Here is a 19,817-nt window from a genome sequence, read left to right as displayed (position 1 = left end):
CGGCTTCACATAAATATTGAACAGAAGTGGAGAGAGGACCGACCCCTGTGGGACCCCACAAGTTAGGGGTCTTGGGGTCGACCTCTGTCCCCCTGCCAATACAGACTGCGTACGGTCGGTGAGGAAGGAAGAGAACCACCGCATCACGGTGCCCCCCATTCCCAACCCACCCAACCGTCGCAGCATGATACCGTGGTCCTTGACACCCTTCAAGGTAACTATCATCTAGTTAACCATGAATTGGTATCTTTCATTTGTTGCAGGAAGATGAGCGGTTATAATCAGTTATTACAGTGAATTCCCAACCCCAGAGATTCACACAAAGAACATTGATTGCCCATTTTAGAGTGTACAGGTAATTGTCTAATTGCAACCACAAATGAGCCCAAATTCTGTTGCTAACAAAGACAGATATTAAATGAGTTTTGTCCCATGTCCTTTCTTGCCACAGTTGTTAAGTAAATCACAGAATTGTTAAGTTGTTAATACCATGTTTCCCCAAAAGTAAGACTTACCCCAAAAATAAGCCCTAGCTTGATTTTTGGGGATGGGCCTAACATAAGCCCTATCCCCAAAATAAGCCCTAGTTTTGGGGTGAGGCAGACAACTAAAAGTCAAGCTAGGGCAGGGTGTGGAGCTGCCCCACGCACCTGCACCCACTTACCTTGCAGCCAGGCCTCTCCTCACCAGTCCACTTCTTCTGCGGCATCCCCAGGCCTGCATTTCGCAGTCAGAGGTCTTTCCGGAAGGCCACTGCAGCCGAGAACCAAGCTATAGATTCAACCCATAGATTGGTTCCCAGCTGCAGTGGCCTTCAGGAAAGGCCTTTCACTGTGAAGTGCAGGCCGAGCTCCATTCTCAGCTGCAGAATGAGTCACAGTAGAAAAATGAGGTATGAACTTTGATAATACCTCATTGGTCCTAAAAAAAAAATGCACATCTTTGTTTTGGGGGCTTCCACCTGTTTCAGAATTCCAACCTTTCCCTATTCAGATTTTATCTCCCCCCTTCCAACCATGAACTCCAATTATTGATATCCCAAATGGCACTTCTCTGGGTTTATAGTTAGAATGTCAATTATTAAGTGTTGGAGGTGTTCTTGCCAGGTCTTGCTATAGATCAGGATATACTGTATCTAGATAGGTAGCACACCATTCTCCTTGACCTTGTAAAATCTTGTTCATTAAACTCTGGAAGGGAGCAGATGCCTCTTGTAGATCAAAATGCATTCTTTTGAATTGAAAGATGACATTGTCTCTTTGGAGTAGTGTTCCAGTGGAATTTCCCAATATTCTTTGGTTAAATCCAAGGATGATAAATACTTGGCTCCAATAGGTCATCCAAGAGATAATCCACTCTGGACATTAGACACCCATCATATTTTGCCCCTTCATTTATTTGTAGGAAGTCTGCACAAAATCATATTTCTCCATTTGGTTTTGAGACTAAATCGATTGAAGAATACCAGTGACTTATAGATAGTTCTACAATGTCATCTGAGGCATCTGTCTACTTCAACTCTTCAGGAATCCTATAGAAACACTGTCTAATTGGTTGGATTTAACCCATTTCTATTCTGTGCTCTACTAAAGCAGTTAAACCTGGTTGTATGGTGAACATACTGTATGTTTACAGTCCCATAACAATTTTTCTAAATCTATCTTTTGACTGTGTCCTAGGTCAGAATTAATATGTATCTTTCCAAGGGATGTCTGCAGTATCACTTGTTCCAGCAATTCTGGATGGCTTTCTTTCAGTGTAAGGAAAAACATCCCAGGTTCAGATCCATTGTGTCATTTCCTCAGAAGGTTAGTATGGTAGATTTTCTTTTTTCTATCTTCCAGTTCAATTTCATAATTCACTGACTCAATTCTTCTCTTTACTATGTAGGGACTTTGCCTTTTAGCCTGTAATTTGCTTTCTTTACTAGGCGATAGCAACAAATACTTGCTTTCCTTACAGTAAATTGTTTTGCCTTTAAACCTTTATTACAGACTCTCTTTTGTTTTTCTCTGCCTATCTCTAAATATTCGTGGCAATGTGCCCTAAGGCTTTTAACTTATTCCTCTGAGTTATAATATATATTTGGAGTCTTCTATATTGTTACACCAGCATTTCTTAATAATGTCTAAAACCCTCAAAGTTGTTTCCCATGAAATGGAGGAGGGGGCTAAAATTCCATGGATGCCTGAGGAATTTTCCTGAATGCAAACAATAGAAAAGATGTAACCAAAAATATTGGGTCTTAGCTTGCATATTTCTTAAGTATAATTTTCAGGATCTGATTCATCCTTTTACTAAAATAATCTGCCTGTGGATGATAGGGATTTGCACACACCCTTTTTATTCTTAAATCTGCACAAAGATACTTACGCAGTGCTGATTTTTAGAAATTAGATCTTTGATCTGTGAGGATCTCATATGGTGTGCTTATCCTACTAAACATTTTGATCACCAGTTCCTTAGCTATTCGTTTAGCTGACACATTCCTCAGTGGAACTGCTTCTGGGTACTGAGTTGCTTAATCACAGACAACTAGGATATATTCACTGCATTTACTAGATCATGACAGAAGGACTATAATGTTCAGGGCTATTTTAGAAAAAAGAATGGGGATTAAATGCATTTTCTCCATTGGAACAGGGCAATAATGAGCCACATCTTTACAAATCCCTGGCCAATAAAATCCAAAGTTCTGTATGTGATCCTATCTCTACCCATATGTCCAGACTGTGGATCTTCGTGACTAGTTCCAATATAGTTTGCAATATTCCCAAGGAACTACTATTTGTTCAATTGTTTCTCTGTATATGGATGAAAACTAATTCAAAACAGCAGCCCTGATTTTTCTTGGAATCTGGGTATTGTCTGTTTGTTTCCTTCCTTTTCTGCTACTAACCAACAATGTTTTAATGTTGGGTCTTTCTTTGCAAAAATTTCACATTTCAGAGTTTGTTGGCCTTTCTTAAAGCTTTCTCCTTTCTAGCACATCTCACTTCTCCTTTTAAATCAGGATGGCTAGGAAGAATCCTAGATTCCTTCCCTTCCCATTTCTGCTCCATCCTCATCCTTGCCTTGAATACTGCCTTCTCAGTATCTTAGCTCCTTCCTTGAATCCTTTCTTGAGCTCAACCCACAGTAAGTGGAAAATCTGTTCCAATCATTAGGTTACATGGTAAGTACTCCTATCACTGTTACATGAAGTACCTATAAGTCTTACCAGGAATTTTACATAGCTTAAAATAAACAAGAAAAAACCCTTCCCCCAAAGCCTGTATTTTTGTCCAGGTTAAAATGGGAGGCAATGTCTAACATTTCCCCCCCCCCATCTAGAGCTTGGAACTGCCAGGAATTCACCTTTCCAGGTTTTTAATTCCCTTTTGGAATTTCATAAGGTTACTTTCAGAACTGTAGTATAGGTAGTCCTTGACTTACGACCATAATTAAGCCCAAAATTTCTATTGTAAAGTAAAACATTTGTTGAGTTTTGCTCCGCTTTACAACTTTTCTTGCCATAGTTGTTAAGTGAATCGCAACAGTTGTTAAGTTAGTAACACGATTGTTAAATAAATCTGGCTTTTGCACTAACTTTGTTTGTCAGAAGGTCGCAAAAGGGGATCACGTAACCCCGGGACACTGCAACTGTCATAAATATGAGTCCATTGCCAAGCATCTGAATTTTGATCATGTGACCATGGGGATGTTGCAATGGTTATAAGTGTGAAAAACGGTCATACGCAGTGGTGGGATTCAGCCGATTCGCACCGCTTCGGAAGAAGCGGTAGCTAATTTTTTGTTGCCCAGGCCCAGAATGGACTTCTGGAAGCGGCATCCACACAGAGAACCGGTTGTTCACATATTTGAATCCCATCACTGGTCATAAGTCACCTTTTTCAGTGCCGCTGTAATGAACTGTTGTAAGTTGAGGACTACCTGTATTACTCAGAAATGGTACTCAGAAAATAACGAACTTGGAAAGCCAAAGGACAACAATAAATAAACAATCCAAAGTAAGCTGTTTCTCCAAGTGAAGAGGCCTGGGCTGCTTCTTTCCACTAACCTTCCATAGGCTTAACAATTTGAAGCTTATCAGGGAAGCAAGAGTAGGATCCCAAGGAGGTGCCAGAACTGCCTGAATAGTTGGTGCCTATAGATGTGATGCTACCATTGGGGGTCAGGCACCCACTGAAGTCCTCCACCTCCAAAGCCAGGCGCCTCAGTTTGTATTCACGTTCCATCTCAAAAAACGAATGCTCAGTGCTGTGGTTCTTCTGGCGAGCAGACAAACTCTGGATAGCAGCTTCCAAGACATGGTGGCCAGGTGTACCTGACGTAGCATCCACTCTGTGGCTAAAATAAAGAGAGTTGTGAAGGTGATCTGATTGTGAAAGCATCACCATTATCATGTTATCAAAGAGGAAAATCCTGGTTCTCCAGATGTTGCTGAATTATAGCTCCTCATAGTGACAATGTGCATAGTGACAATGTGGGATTCTGGAAACTGTCATTCAACTTCTTTTGGAGAAGCACAGACTGACAATGATCAATCAATCAGTCAACGAAAAGATAAAAATCTATCCCAGAAACAGAACCCTGTCTCAAAAAACTTATAATTAAAACTGGATGGGATAGACAAACATAGTGATAAGAGACTGGAAAGAATCAACAAAGAAATCTTGCCTTGACTTCAGTAAGAGCAAAGACGGGGCTTTTAGCAATTGTACTCTTATAAGACTTGGACCAAGACATTTTTCACTAGAGGCAGAAGGAACCACGAATGGAAAATAAATTCCCTGGGATTGATAGGAGATATTTTTGAGTACATCAGCAGTTTGATGGGTTGTGCCCAACAATCCTAGGTGTCAAGAAGACACCATTTTAGTTTGCAAATCAAAGTTAGAAAAAACAGTGCCAAAGGAGTCTAGCTGAACGTTTTTGCCAGAGTAGACATAGCAGTTAAAAAAATAGGGTAATAAAGGGTTGCTCTCCTTGTTTCGTTAGAGAAATACAAGATGATGTGAGGAAGGAATGAAGAGACTTGTATTTCTTTAGCTACCCATTTTTATGGCTTTTTCATATCAAAGCCTGTGCCCCAATAGCTTCCAAGACCTAGAGATGGTAATATAATTATTTGACAGCTTTTTCTTCATCAAAGGCCCAGCAGGACAAAATACTGATTAATCTTTTGATGCCCCTTAAGGCAGTGTCCAAATCTTTCCATTTTTTTCTTTGAATGGGACTACCTCAGACTACAGTTGGGCTGGAAAGTTTGGGATCCATCAAGATAAACAGCCTTCCCTGCAATATATGCTGCCCATAAACTGTTTGAATATATTCATGTCCCACCAGTAACTATGGGAAAGGAATGAAGATGGAAAAAATTGTTAAACCCCTAGGAAATAGGCCTAATCCAAGGCTGGTTTGGCCTTTAAGATTTAATCTAACCTTCCTAAGAGCATGCTCTGGATATTTGGGGATGATAATTTCCAGAACACTAGTCCTAACAAATCTGAAGATTGCCAGATGGAGAACTGAGCTAACTCAGCCATGAAATATCTCCTACAAGATTTGGAAGGCTGAGCTTCCGGTGGTGACAGCCGTGCCGATGGCGGCTTTTTTCCAGCTACCCGCCTGGGAATGCGTCAAAGCCTGAAGAAACAGTGGTCATCAGCTGTTTCTCGGCTTGGAGCCTCGTTCCCCGGGCGAAGGGGGAGGGGTGAGTTTTCCCAGATAGAGGTAGAGTTCCCCGTCTCCTCCACATTCTTTTGTTTTGGGAGGATGAGGGGTGAGAACTCCCTCGGAGTCTGGGTTTTCTCCGCACCCCAGGATGCCTTTGTTCCTTTTTTAGGAACAAAGCCAGACGCTGCTTCCACATCTGCTGTTTAAAGAGATTTGTGATTTAAATTGAAAGAAGACAGAGCTGACCGGGAGAACCAGAATTGTGAGAATTTGGGACTTTAACTCAGGAGATAAGTAAAGTATCTTCTCCATTTACTATTTAAATTAAAGGAAGAAGTGAAAATGGCAGAGGAATGCTGTTTCCTGTTATGAAAGACTTTCACTTTTACTTGGCAACTAAGTTGAAACAATGTAATGGAATTTGATTGCTTATTTAGAGACTAAGTTCTTCTTTTGGGGGGGGGATTTGTTTTTGTTTTTTACTATCCCCTCCTTCCTTTTTTTGGGAATGCTAGTTTTACAAGATTAATAAGTTTTATAGAAGTGGTCACAGTTTGAAAATGGCTTCAAAACATCTTGGAACTTCGGCTTTGCTTAAAGGTTTACCCTTTCCGGGAACACAGAAGGTGCAGCAATTTAAGCCTCAGCCTCCCTCACCCTCTCCTTTATCACCGGTACTTACTCTTAAGGACTTACAAGATGCCTTGGAAAAAATAGTAAGACAGGTCAGACAAGAAACTGCAGAGTTTTTTGAGAAGAAGAATAATGAGATGAGGAAGGACATATTGTTGGCTTGCCAGGGGTTAGCAGCTCATATAGGTCGTTTGGACGAACGTGTGGATAAAGTAGTAGAGAATGTGGAAAGACTTGAAGATAGAGTTGGAAAAGTTGAAAATAATGTTGATATAATACAGAATGAAATTATTATGATACAGTACAGAGAGATGGAATATGCTTTGCGAATAAGAGGGTTGAAGGAGGATTTGCAAGAAAATTTGAAAGAAGAAATTGCTGCAGATTTAGCTTTTATTTGGGGCTGTGGACCTGAAGAAATCTCGGGAGAGATAGAGAAAATTTTTAGGGTCAATTCACGGATTGCAAAGCAAAGAAATTTACCAAGAGATGTGGTTATTTACTTTTTCAGAAGATCACTTTGTAATGAAATTATACAGGCTTTTTATAAGCAAAGATTCCAGATCGCATCTCAAGATGTTATAATTTTGAAAGAAATACCTTCTAAAATTCTTAGAAAAAGAAAAGATTTTGCTTTTTTGACTGAGGAGCTGAAAAAACGTCAGGTTCAATATAGATGGGATATACCTGTGGGGTTAGTGGTGAATTTTGCGGGGACATGTCATAGACTTGACACAATTTTGAAAGCAAGAGATTTTTATGTTTCGGTCTTGAAAGTAGGTACACCATCGTCTCCACGACTTAAGAGAATTGAACAAAAGTTTGAAGAACATCTGACTGAAGGAATATCAGCAGCAGGAAGCTTGCAGGTTGATTCTAAGCAACAGTGTTTGGAGATAAAAGATGATTTAAAGGAACAGAGAATGACTCGTGCAGTTTATAGAGCAAAGAAAAAAGAATAGCAAAAGACTGGAATTATGTTTTAGATTCAAGTAGAAATAAGAAGGGTTCCTTCAAAATTAATTAATTAAAGTTTTTTTTCTTTATATTGACCTAAAAGATGATTTGGAATTTGAAAATATTTGTGTGAATGGAATATAGAAGTTATAATTGGTGGACATGTAGAGATATTAAAGTTTTATGGGTTAATCTTGTAATGTGTTATGAAGTTGATGTTAAAGAAATTAATTTGATGCTGAATTTTATAATAGATGTAAGAGCATTGTTGTGTTTAATCTAGTAGAAATGGCAAAAATCTCCGCTTTTTGTGAAGGATTTATAAGAAAAATATATTTTGGTTTGGAGAAGATGGATTGATTACATATGAAAAGTATTATTTAGCTTAATATGGCTGAATATTATTTTTAGTTTTATGATCTAATTATAATATTATTTTGAGATGTTATAGATAGAAGAAGTATGTGATTGAAAAGTATCATTTAGCTTCTGATTAAGATTTAATTATAATATTATTTTGATATGTTATAGATATAGATGAACTAGGAGATTGAAAAGTATTATTTAGTTTATGAGTGAATTTAAGATCATTATTAGTAGTTTAATAGGGTTGTATATTATTTTGAATTTTTATGGTTTAATTATATTATTATAAGATTATTATTAGTAGTTTAACAGGGTTGATTATTATTTTGAATTTTATGGTTTAATTATATTATTATTCTGGTTGTTAATTAGGTATATTATTATTATTATTTCTGTTGTTAATTGGTTAATACTTATTTTGAAAGGGAGTTAAAGTATGTTATGGATTTAATTGCTAGTATAGTTGGGTAATGTTATTTAGATTATGTTATTGTTTATTTGTACCCTGTAATCAGCTCTGGGAAGTGGGGGTGGGAGGGGAGGAGTGAGAGGGAGCGGGGACATATGTTGCAAAAAAATTTTTAAAACTTTTCAATAAAAAAAAAAAAAGATTTGGAAGGCTGTATTCCTACAGAGGAGTCCAGATCCTAATAATACTTACTGGGTGTCATTGGGATCTTCAGGAGCCAGGTGACCCTTTTCTTCTAGCATAATGGGGCTATCTGAACCATAGCGGTTGTTACGTGGACTGTTAAAGTGACTGCAGGCCACTGAAGCTGCTTTGGGGGAATGTGGAAGAAAACTCAAAGGGGTTGCCCTTCCCGATTTAGCTTTTGTTGCTCGCTTCACAGCCTTCACTGTCTCAAACACACGCCGGAAGCTTCTGAAAATAAGCAAACAGTTGGAAATATTGTGATCAGTGACAGAAATCAAAGAGAAGGTTGGTCACTCTCTTTGTCAAAAGACTCAAACGTTACATCCTTGAAATACTTGTAGGTGCCATTTTTTCCAGTATTGTTTTTAATAAAGTCATAGCCTTTACTGTCCATAAGGCCAAGAAGTATTCTAAACTCTACCTATCTGAAGTCTAAGTTCAATTCCACAAGTTTGGAATTGCAGCAGCTCCTTCACAATATCACCTCCTGATAGTGAGCATCCCTTACTTTTTGCTTCATCACCATGGTATCCCTGGAGCTATAAACTTTTTTTTTTTTTAATTCAGGCCTCTTGCCGCTCTGTGAATGCTATTGTGCTCTCCACTCACTTGTACTCAGATGACCCAGAGCTGTCCATCCCTTTTCTCATTGTGCTCTTGATCTCTGCAGCCAGGGAATCCTGTAACAAAAAGTAACCACGGGCAGGCTATTCTTCTGGCAGTAAAAAGTTCCTAAATATATTTCTCCTTTTCTGTTTCTATTGGATTACAGCTCCCCAAGTGAGAACACAGAGCTGAACAGTGTTCTCCTAAACTCTCATTAGAAAGACATATGTTTGTTTAAATTTAGCATGTGTTAATCCAGTTCTGCAAACTAAGATTTATGGCATAGCATTCTGTCTCCAATCAATAAATATGTATTCATTAAACCATGATTGAAGAAATCATGACTCTGTGGTATGGAAATTGAGTTGTTGACTGTTCTCTTAGTCATTACTCAGAGATGCTATTTCTCTAACACCTGCCTCCAAAGTTCATTGCAAAACAGTTCCGGCAATTGAATCTTGGATAAAATAAACAATCACACTTAGATGTGTTTTCTCTCCCCCCTCCAATGTTCCCCGCTCTGTAAAGGCTAGAGGTTATCTAGCCCAACCCCCTTGGAGGTTATCTAGCCCAACCCCCTGCTTGAACAGGGACTCTATGCCATTTCAGACAAATAGCTGTCCAGTCTCTTCTTGAAATACACCAGTGTTGGGGCACCCACAATTTCTGAAGGCAAGGCGTTCCATTGATTGATTGTTCTCACCATCAAGAAATTTCTCCTTAATTCTAGGTTGCTTCTCTCTTTGATTAGTTTCCATCCATTGTTTCTTGGCTTGCCTTCTGGTGCTTTGGAAAATAGTTTGACCCCCTCATCTCTGTAACAGTCCATCAAATATTGGAATACTGCTATCATGTCTCACCTAGTCCTTCTTTTCACTAGAGTAGACATATCCAATTCCTGTAACCATTCTTCACATGTTTTAGCCTCCAGCCCCCTGATCCTCTTTGTTGCTCTTCTCTGCACTCTTTCCAGACTCTCAACTTTTTAAATATACTGCGTAACCCAAATTGGATGCAGTATTCCAAGTGTGGTCATATTAAAGCTTTGTAAAGCGGTACTAATACTTCATGTGATCTTGATTCTATCCCTCTATTAATGCATCTAGCATTATATTTGCTTTTTTGGCTGCTGTTGCACACTATTGGCTTATATTTAAGTGATTGTCCACTTGGACTCTCAAGAACCGTCTCACAGTTACTGGCATTAAACCAAGTTTCAACTATTCTGCATTGGTTCAGTTGTTTTTTCTTGCCTAAATGTAAAACCTTACTTTTATCTATACTGAGTTTCATTTTGTTAGATAGGCACCAGTGTTCAAGTCTGTTGAGATCCTTTTGGATCTTGAGCCTATCTTCTGGAGAATTGGCTATTTCTGCCAGCTTAATGTCATCTGCAAACTTGATGAGTTCCTTTTATATTCCCTCATCTAATCATTTGGGAAGATATTGAAGAACACTGGGCCTAAAACAGAACCTTGGGATATCCCACTACTTACCTCCCTCCACAGGCATGTAGTTCCACTGAGGCCTACATGTTGAGTACGGTTTGTCAGCCAGGTACAAATCCATCTGGTAGTGATGCTGCTATCCCACAATTTTCTAGCTTACCAAGTCGTAAGTGGTAGTCTACTTTGTCAAATGTCTTATTAAAATCTAAGTATATTATGTCCACAGCATTTGCTGATCCACTAATCACTTTGTCAAAGAATAAAGTAAAATTTGTTTGGCATGATCTATTTTTGACGAACCCATGTTGGCTACTGGTTATAACTTTATTTGCTTCTAGGTGTTCGCAAATTTGTTGCTTGATTATTTTTTCCAAGATCTTCCCCAGGTGTTAATGTCAGAAAGTTTGGTCTGTAATTTCCTGGATCTGATTTTTTTTCCCCTTTTCTGAAGATGGGAACTGCATCAGCTCTTTTCCAGTCCCCAGGTAGTTCCCTGATCTCAAAGAACTTTGAAAGATCTGGTTCAATGGTTCAGAGATTACAGCTGCCAGTTCTTTCAGAACTCTGGGATGTAATCTGTCTGGATCTGGTAATTTGAATCCATCTAGAGCTGACAGGTGTTCTCTTACCTTATTTTTGCTTATTTTAATTTGCATTCTTAGCCTGTCTTTTACAGTTCGGCTTTTGAATTGTTTTTTTTTTTTTTTGCATGAAGACAGATGCAAAGAATGAATTAAGCAATTCTGCTTTCTCTCTACTGCCTGTTGCTTCCTTGCCATCTACTCCCATGGTGAACTTTCCATTTTTTGTATTTATCATTTTTTTTCTTTCATTTGGTCAGACAGTTCTTTATGCAACCATGCTGGCTTTTTCTTGGATTTCTTGTTTTTCTTTTTCAATGGTATTGAACTGGACTGGACTTTTATGACCATATTTTTCAAAGTTTCCCAAGCTTCTTGAGTTGATTTTCCCTTTAAGATTTTCATCCATAGAATCCTTCCCAAGCTCTCTCTGAGTTTGTTAAAATCAGATTTTTTTAAAGTCTCTGATTTGATTACGTTCTGTTGCTTGTATCTGTTTTATTTTGAATTCTAATATAACATAGTCATTCTTCCCCAAATTTCAATCCCCTCTATCATTTCTTCTCTCTTAGTAAAAATAAGGTTCAGTGTGACTGACCCTCTAGTTGCCTCCTCTACCTTTTGAATAACAAAGTTGTCAGCTAGGTTGATCAGGAACCTGTTCGATTTTCCACTTGTTGGTGAGTTTGTCTCCAAATTAATGTCTGTGTAATTAAAATTCCCTATTACTGCTGTAATGTATTTCCTACATACATTTGTTAATTGTTTAGCAAAAAGTTCATCTATTTCTTTTGCTCGGTTGGGTGGCCTATAATATATACCTATGGTAATGTCGTTCTTTTTTCCTTTTATGTTGACCCGTGTGCATTCTAGCAGGCTTTCATCCTTGGTTTTGTGCATCTCTGTGGAGAGGAAGTGATCTCTAATATATAAGGCAATTCCACCTCCTTTTTTGTTAGATCTGTTTCTTTTGAATAGTTTGTATCCTTCTATCAGTACATTCCAATCATGAGTTTCATCCAACCAAGTTTATATATTGTTATTTATATATACACTGAACATTTTTAGTTTGTTTTGTTTGTGCCTTCAAGTCAGTGTTGACTTTTGGCAGCTTCCAGGACAAATCCCTGCATTCTTCTTGGCAAAATTTCAGAAGTGGCTCACTATTGCCTCCATCCTAGAGTTGAGAGAGAGTGACTGGCTCAAGATTGCCCAGCTGGTTCCATGCCTAAGAAAGAACTAGAATTCACAGTCTCTACCCTGCTTCCTGACACTGTACAACAAACTGGCTCTACATTACATATATATCTTATTTATAAATGTATGTGTGTGTGTGTGTGTGTGTGTGTTCTCCTATCCTACTATATATGCATCATATATATCCTACATTTATATACCTACATGCACATACACACACAAATACACATACGTATACACATATTCTCTTATCCTATATATATGTGCATTATCTATCCTTACCAGAGGTAAGAAGGTGGGGGAACTGTGGTGGATGGTGCTGTTGGGCAAACTGCGGTTGCGAAGATCTTTAATATCCTCCTGAGCTTCATGCAACATTGCTTGACATTCTGTGTATTTCTCCTGTGAATCCTGGAGCTGAAAGGATACCACAGAATAGAACAAAAAAAGTCAGGAACATCCTATTTAATGGGGCCAAGCCAAATGAATAAGAGGAGACACTAACTAAAAGCAAAGGGTTCCCCCTCAGAGCTATTTCAAACCATTTTGTGAGCCAAAATCATGTAGGAATGGAGCACTCCTTGCCTGCTAAAGTTGATGTAATATGGGCGGTTAAAGCTGAGTCATCTTTTCCAGATGTCACCTGAGTTATCAATTATTTCCTGACATTTTTGCTATATTTGCTATCTAAACTGGAGTCAACATCAATTATTTTTTTCCCTTTTTGTTCAGGTTGAAAACTAGGTGACTATATAAACGAGATATCTAATCAAGGCATCTTAGCATATCTTATCAATGATTACTACCAGAATAATTTGTTTTGTGTATATATATTTCCTGGCATTTGGATATACGTTTGTGTAGGCTGGCTTTCTTCCTTCAGAAGTTTCTTCCAATTTAAATAAGATAGATATAACTTCTAGTATGGGCAGAAGTGGGGAAATGATGAAATTACATATTAATATAATTTTAAATCATAGTTCTGTTTTGTCCCAGCTACCTGTTTTATCCTGGCACTGCTTATTTTTAAAATGTGGCCCCCCCAAAAATCATTCAATCAACTACCGTAACTCACTCTCTGTCTCTCTCTCTCTCTCTCTCTCTCACACACACACACACACTCACACACCTCCATTAAAGGCTGCACTCTTTGTACAGAAAACCATAACATATTGCCATAAAGCCCTTTGGGTTAATTTATGAAAAGCTCAGCACTCCTAGCCATCTTTTCCATGCTACCACTCTCTCCCCACTTTGCTGCTTGAGGGACCTACCTCTCTGCGAAGCTGAGATTGGATTTCTTTGGCTGCAGTGAGTTGCTGTTGCAATTGCTCCACTTCAGAACAATACTGAAGGAGAAAGGGAAGAGGAGGGAAAAAATCAATCACCAGGTTTATACCACTAAGGTTATGTGGTTTTTTTTTCAGGTGAGTAATTTGGGTGCTATAATAAATTATTTAAGATACACCCAAAAAAACCATCACCACCATATGCACATAACAGACAATATAAACACTCCAAAATTTATGATTATTCCCAAGCACTGACATAAACTGTTTCAACTCCTTCCCTTAGGACACCGCTAGAGGGCATTGCATCCCAAAACAACTGTGTCACTGGGTTTCCGGATCTAGGTGTACAGCAGAACCTGTACATTAACTATGTTGACTGTTGTCAATTGTTTTTATACCTCCACTACTGATTAAGTTATATAGTGTTAATATGGCTTTATATGTTTTTTAAACTACATTCTCTTTTTAGCTTTATTTATAATCAATATAAACTCTCCAGAGTCTTGTATGCAAGATGGGACATTATATAAATCAAATCAATCAAATAAAGAAATAAAGAACAAAAGCTGGCCAAATTTGCTCAGTTCCTCTGCTTACCGCACGGCACTTCTTCTGTTGCTCTACAATCTGTGCTAGAAGCTGACTAATCTCCTCCTGTTGCCGGATTGAATCCTCTGTTTTGAGAGCCAGCTCCTCGGAAATCAGGATAACTTGCTGGCTGGTATCAGCTAAAGGAGAGGAGATAGATTATTATTATTTGGAATACAGAGCTGCATAGCAACATTTTGCATTGCACAGCAATGGATGACATTTATTTTCTTCTGCCCCATATTTTATGCTCTATCTTCGTCACCTTTCAAGCATACAGACTGTTGGGAGAATACAGATTAAGCTCATTTTAACTTGTCTAATGGTTAATTCTATGCTGTAAGTGCATGTAATTATAATGTATTATTACACTGGGAAAAACACTTCAAATACACAGGAGGCAATTGGCATTCATGCTGACATTGAAACCCTTTTACTAAACATGTAAAGTTGGCACCAATGTAGCCACAGTTAAATTCAGACAATGGCATTATATTAACAGATATATAGAATAGGTTCGCTTAGTTTCTAAGTCCAGCAAGATTGACTAGATATAATCATCCGCTAAGGCAGACATGTCAAACTCGCAATGTCACGTGATGTCGCGCAACATATCGGGACGCTTTTGCCATTGCCGGCAATGGGGTGGGCGCGGCTTCTGGATGATGCGTCCGGTCCGCAGGCCGGCAGTTTGACACCCCTGCACTAAGGCATATATGTATTTGTGCTGGCACATATATATCAGTAGGGAGATAATATGCTGTAGATAATTTTACTGTAAATACATCAGGCATAGCCAAAACTGCTCATGGACTGGTTTGTGTCAACTTTCCCCAACCTAACTCCTACCAAGCACATTGGATTAACACAATGAATATCCCCTGGCAGCACATCCACATGCAAACAAGATGGAAATGTGTAGAAGAATTAATCAATTGGGATCATTTGAAAGATAAATAAAATCTTTCTTTCACTTCAAAGCACAAAGCTGAGCCTCAGGAGATAGGCAGAACATTAAGTCAATTATAATTCATTTCATCTTCCATTGTATCCTTTATACGAGAACATGAAGAACTTTAAAGCTATTGATAGATTACTCCTATTTTCCCTCCATCTCAACCTTTCTCTCCAGAAAAAACTTACAAAATTGTTCCACACAATCAAGCATGAGCTTCTGTTCCTGGTCTTCATATTCATATGTTTCTGTGGCAATGTTTGTAGCCTGAGATGGAAAGAAAGAGATTTACCATTTGAGACTATTGGTACAATATTTGGGGAAAATAAAATCCAATCAAATCCCTTTATTACAGTCATAAAGCCCAAAAATAGTGATGCAAAACTTAAGAAATAAGTATAAATATATATCAAATAACATGTAGTAAATAAAAAAATCTGTAACAAGGTGTAAGAATGGAATATAAAAGTAGAGGGATAAAAGTACAACAATGAACAACACAAAAGACATATAAAGAAATGAAAATTAGAATCTTTAACCACAAGGGGATTGGACAGCCATTTGTCTGAAATGGTATAGAGTTTCCTGCATGAACAGGGGTTGGACTAGATGACCTCCAAGGTCCCTTCCAACATTATTACTACTACTACTACTACTACTACTACTACTATTATTATTATTATTATTATTATTATTATTATTATTATTATTATTATTATTATTATTATATAGAGGCAAACATAAACAACCTGAGAAGAAATACATGGGTTTTTAATCAGATAAGAGGAACAACAAATAGAAGTGAGAGACCACATGGCTCAAAGACTCTATTGACCCATCCCCATGCTGCCATAAGACTGGTTCACTAGAATATTCTTATAGTTCCAATAGAAAAGAACTGATGGAGTTACCTAGTTGAGTAAGAAAACATCTGCCAGCAAACAATGATGCTCAGAGAACATCAGGGATTCCACATATCCTTACAGTGTTTGAAGAGTACTGCTGAGAGCCTAAGATAAAAACCCTCCAAAATTAGATATTGTAATAAATAGGAGGCTAGGGCAAATTCGTTTTGAAGATTTCCCCAAATTATAGAACAAGATACTTGGCTTAGATTTGACTGAAGTTCCAGGTACTGGGTTTGGGGAAAATGTGAAGACTTGTGGCACTGTATATATAATTAGAATGTGCAAGATTGAATTTTCCAGAAATCTGCATCTAGTGAGAGAATTCTAGTGATGTGAAAACTTGCACACTTTGGTTGGTTTTAATAAAAGTATTTGTGGATTCCAAGCTATTAAAAACTTTGCAATTCAGTTTTATGCTGTTGCTGGGATCCAGCCATTTGAAACCAAACCTAATTTATTATCAAGTCCATACAGGTCAGCTTCTTTAATGTATGAGAATACTATTTTAAAACTTACACTAGAAATAAAACAGTTCATCTTACAGCAAACCTCTGGGCATGATGAGCATACACACGCACACACGCGCGCACACACACACACACACACACACACACACACACACACACGGCAGCCGAGTCTTACTTCAGTACGCAGTTTCTGGTTCTCCTCTTCCAATCCTTTAAGTTTCTGATGAAGAAGGTCATATTGCAAACACTGCTGCAGAGAGAGGGAAGAATCAACCCTTCGTAACCTATTGGAGAAAAAGTGGGACAATGAGCAGAGAAGGGAGATGGATCCATGGCTCCATTACAGAACTTTACACACAGAAAGTTCAAGGTTTAATCACTTCACAGGACTACAGAATCACCTGCTAAAAAAGTTAGAGACCTGTTGACAGTCAGGGACTAGTTCAGGGGTAGGCAACCTTGGCTCTTTTATGACTCGTGGACTTCAATTCCCAGAATTCCTGAGCCAGCATGGCTGGCTCAGGAATTCTGGGAGTTGAAGTCCACGAGTCATAAAAAAGCCAAGGTTGCCTACCCCTGAACTAGTTCATACAGGATTTGCATTAAAGATGGTTGTTAAATAACTACAGTAGCTTGATTCACATATGAATCTTGGATTTATAGCATAATGTTTGGGTCCATACATCCTGACAAATCAAAATTGTGGTCGCTAAATGAGCAGAATCCAATTTTACAATCATTTTTACTGTGGTCATTAAGCAAATCATGTGGCCATTAAAACTAGATCCAGCTTCCCCCAATGGCTTTGCTTGTCAGAAGTCGACTGTGAATGTCACAAACATACAGTATGACTACAAGACACTGCAACTGTCAAAGTAAGAACCGGCTGCCAAGCACCCAAATCGCAATCATGTGACAAAGTAGTCCTCGCTTTGACAGGACATACTTTTTTCCGAGGCCGTTGTAACTTCAAATTGTCGTTAAATGGACATAAGCGAAGGATTACCTATAATCACATTACAGCTGAGTGAGAAGTTGACAGTGTTGACAGTTTCTGCCTCAGACAGATACAACAGCTGCTTAATCCCCAGACAGGACGAGAGAAAAGGTGGGGGATAGAGGTGGGAAGTGATGCTTGGACAACTGTTTTCTGCCCCCTTTCCTCCAGCTGAAACCGCCATGCAAAATGCATGTTTACATTCTGACACTGACATTGCAACTGGGCAATATTTAATTTCAGTAACAGTTAACTGTTGTGGTCCAAGGGACCCAATCAGAAGTGTGTGTGTGTGTGTGGAGGGGGAGGATGAGAAGTATTTGACGGAACAATTTCCTTCATTTGCAGCCAGCTAGCAGAAAATGATTGTTGAAGTCAATGTACACCTGAAGTGAACATGTGGATGAAAGCTGCCTTGTGCATTGTGAAACACACAAAGCGTTCCAGTAATACAGGTTTCCACACAAAGCATTCCAATAATACACAAGACGTGTCCGAAACTGTGAGCAATTAAGTTCTACTTTCGCTCTGCTGTTATTTACATTTAGAAATACTTATGTTCTTAGTTGTAGCTTTGCTTTTATATTGCTGTAACCTTTTTACATCTACTGTAATACTGCTTTTAATTAGTTAGCTTATTCTGTTTTGTGGTACATTATATGTCATGATCTATGGTTACAACAATAAACTTACTATTAAGACAAGTATTTTTATTTCTTTGTACTTGATGTGGCATTTCTTGCCACTCTCTCCATGGTTACACGCAGAAAAAATATCACTCACTTCATTTCAAATATCACATTTAATCAAAATTTGATTATTTTGTACAAATTGTGGTATCCTAAATGAACTGGAGAATTACTTTATGTCCCACCCACCCCTCCTCCCACCATTTCCCACTGATATGTCTCTGCAAGGGATATGTCTGAGAGAGGGGACACCTTACAGCCCTACCTAAATACTCACGGGGTAGAAATGATGGAAGTTGGCTCACTGTCTTCAGTGCTGTTGGTAAACATGCGGAGAAGATCATCCCGCATTGATATTTCATGTCTCAGCTGAGCTATCTGGGTGTGAGAAGCACAAAAAGTTCAGATAAATATTTTTATTTGTTTAACCACAGGAAAAATATATATTTTTGACCACAATTGGGACCAGAATTTGTTAAATGAATTGTCTCCAGTTTTACAATCTCTTTTTTTTGCCAGGGTTTAGCAAATCACTGCAATTAAGTGAACCATGCATCTGTTAAATGAATCCAGTTTCTCCTGTTGACTTTGCCTGTTGGGAAGATGGCAAAGAGAGATCGATGACCACAGGATGCTGCAGCTGTTGCAAATGCATGCCAGTTGCCAAGTGCCCAAATTCTGATCATGTGACCATGGGGATGCTGCAACAGTCTAAGTGCAAGGACTGGTCATAAGTCAGCTTTTTTCAGTGCTGTTGAAACTTTGAATGGTCGGTAAATGAATGGTTGTAAATCAAGGACTATCTGTACTCTGGCACACTCGGGAATGCATATCTTGCACTACTAAACATGGCATACATTTACTTATTAAATCTATATTCCACCTTTTGTTCAGGAACACAAATTGATACAGCACATCCCTCCTTTTCCCATTTTCCCCACAATACCACAATACCTGCAAGGCAGATTGGACTGAGAGAAGCTTCCACAGATGAGGATGGATTGGATCTTCCCAGTGCCAATCCAACACCATATAATCCTACCTTTCCTTAAGTGGAGCAACTCAAATGTGGCGGAACTCCAATTTTAAGAATTTCTAGCCATACATTGGGTGAGCAGCAGGTTGGAAATGGCTAATTTTGAACACTGGACTAGGGGCTTAGAAGACCCAAATTCAAATCCTCATTGACTGTGAAACCAACCATGTGACTTTAGCCAGCTGCTTTCTCACTTTAAATCATATACAAGCTATTGTAAAGATAATTGGAGATAGTGAGAGTGACAAGTCAACAGGCTGCCCAGATTCTAGGAGAAACAGTGGAATGAGATATAAACAACAAGACAGAGAGCTATAAAACCTTAAACCGTCATTCAGCTACTGTGGACATCTGAGAATCTGAATCAGCCTCAAATAACTCCTGACTTGATTCTCCAAATGTCTTTTTAAAAAACAAACCCAAGATCTATCTTACGAAGACATCTTCCTTACCTCTTCTTTTGCTAATTCTAGCTGTTCATCCAAAAATTCATTGCGTTCAGACAAACTCCGATTTTGTTTGAGCAACGATTGCCCAATGCGGGCTGCTAACTCCAAATCATGTTCCTTCTGTGAGGACAGGGAAGACAGGAGAGCAGAGTTTCACCTGATAGGCTTCCATCTCATCACACATGCTACCTGCTTTGGTTTCTACCATTATCACTTTCTCAACAATTTTAGGTCTTTCGATGCTTGCCACTCCTAAATCAATTTCTTCTCCTCTTTGCGCCTTCCACATCCATCCTAAATCAAGACCCTCCTTG

General features: G+C 38.5%; 1 protein-coding gene across 1 annotated transcript in view; it reads right to left on the bottom strand.

Moving 5' to 3' along the window:
- The window catches only part of HAP1 (huntingtin associated protein 1), a 63,052-nt gene that overhangs the window by 11,497 nt on the left and 31,738 nt on the right, over positions 1-19,817 (bottom strand). Inside the window, exons 5-14 of the mRNA XM_029287363.1 lie at positions 19,507-19,623; positions 18,296-18,396; positions 16,508-16,616; positions 15,146-15,224; positions 14,012-14,142; positions 13,397-13,471; positions 12,405-12,539; positions 8,900-8,970; positions 8,297-8,518; positions 4,061-4,350 (exon numbers count right to left, since the gene is read on the bottom strand). Of these exons, the coding sequence (XP_029143196.1) occupies positions 4,061-4,350; positions 8,297-8,518; positions 8,900-8,970; positions 12,405-12,539; positions 13,397-13,471; positions 14,012-14,142; positions 15,146-15,224; positions 16,508-16,616; positions 18,296-18,396; positions 19,507-19,623 (1,330 nt within the window). The remainder of the gene's footprint in view (positions 1-4,060; positions 4,351-8,296; positions 8,519-8,899; positions 8,971-12,404; positions 12,540-13,396; positions 13,472-14,011; positions 14,143-15,145; positions 15,225-16,507; positions 16,617-18,295; positions 18,397-19,506; positions 19,624-19,817) is intronic.

Source organism: Protobothrops mucrosquamatus, unplaced genomic scaffold, assembly GCF_001527695.2.
Source record: "Protobothrops mucrosquamatus isolate PMUCROS unplaced genomic scaffold, P.Mucros_1.0 scaffold1, whole genome shotgun sequence".
Classification (NCBI taxonomy): Eukaryota; Metazoa; Chordata; class Lepidosauria; order Squamata; family Viperidae; genus Protobothrops; species Protobothrops mucrosquamatus.
The sequence above is the reverse complement of the archived record's forward strand: the minus strand, read 5'-3'. Positions and strand labels throughout refer to the sequence as shown.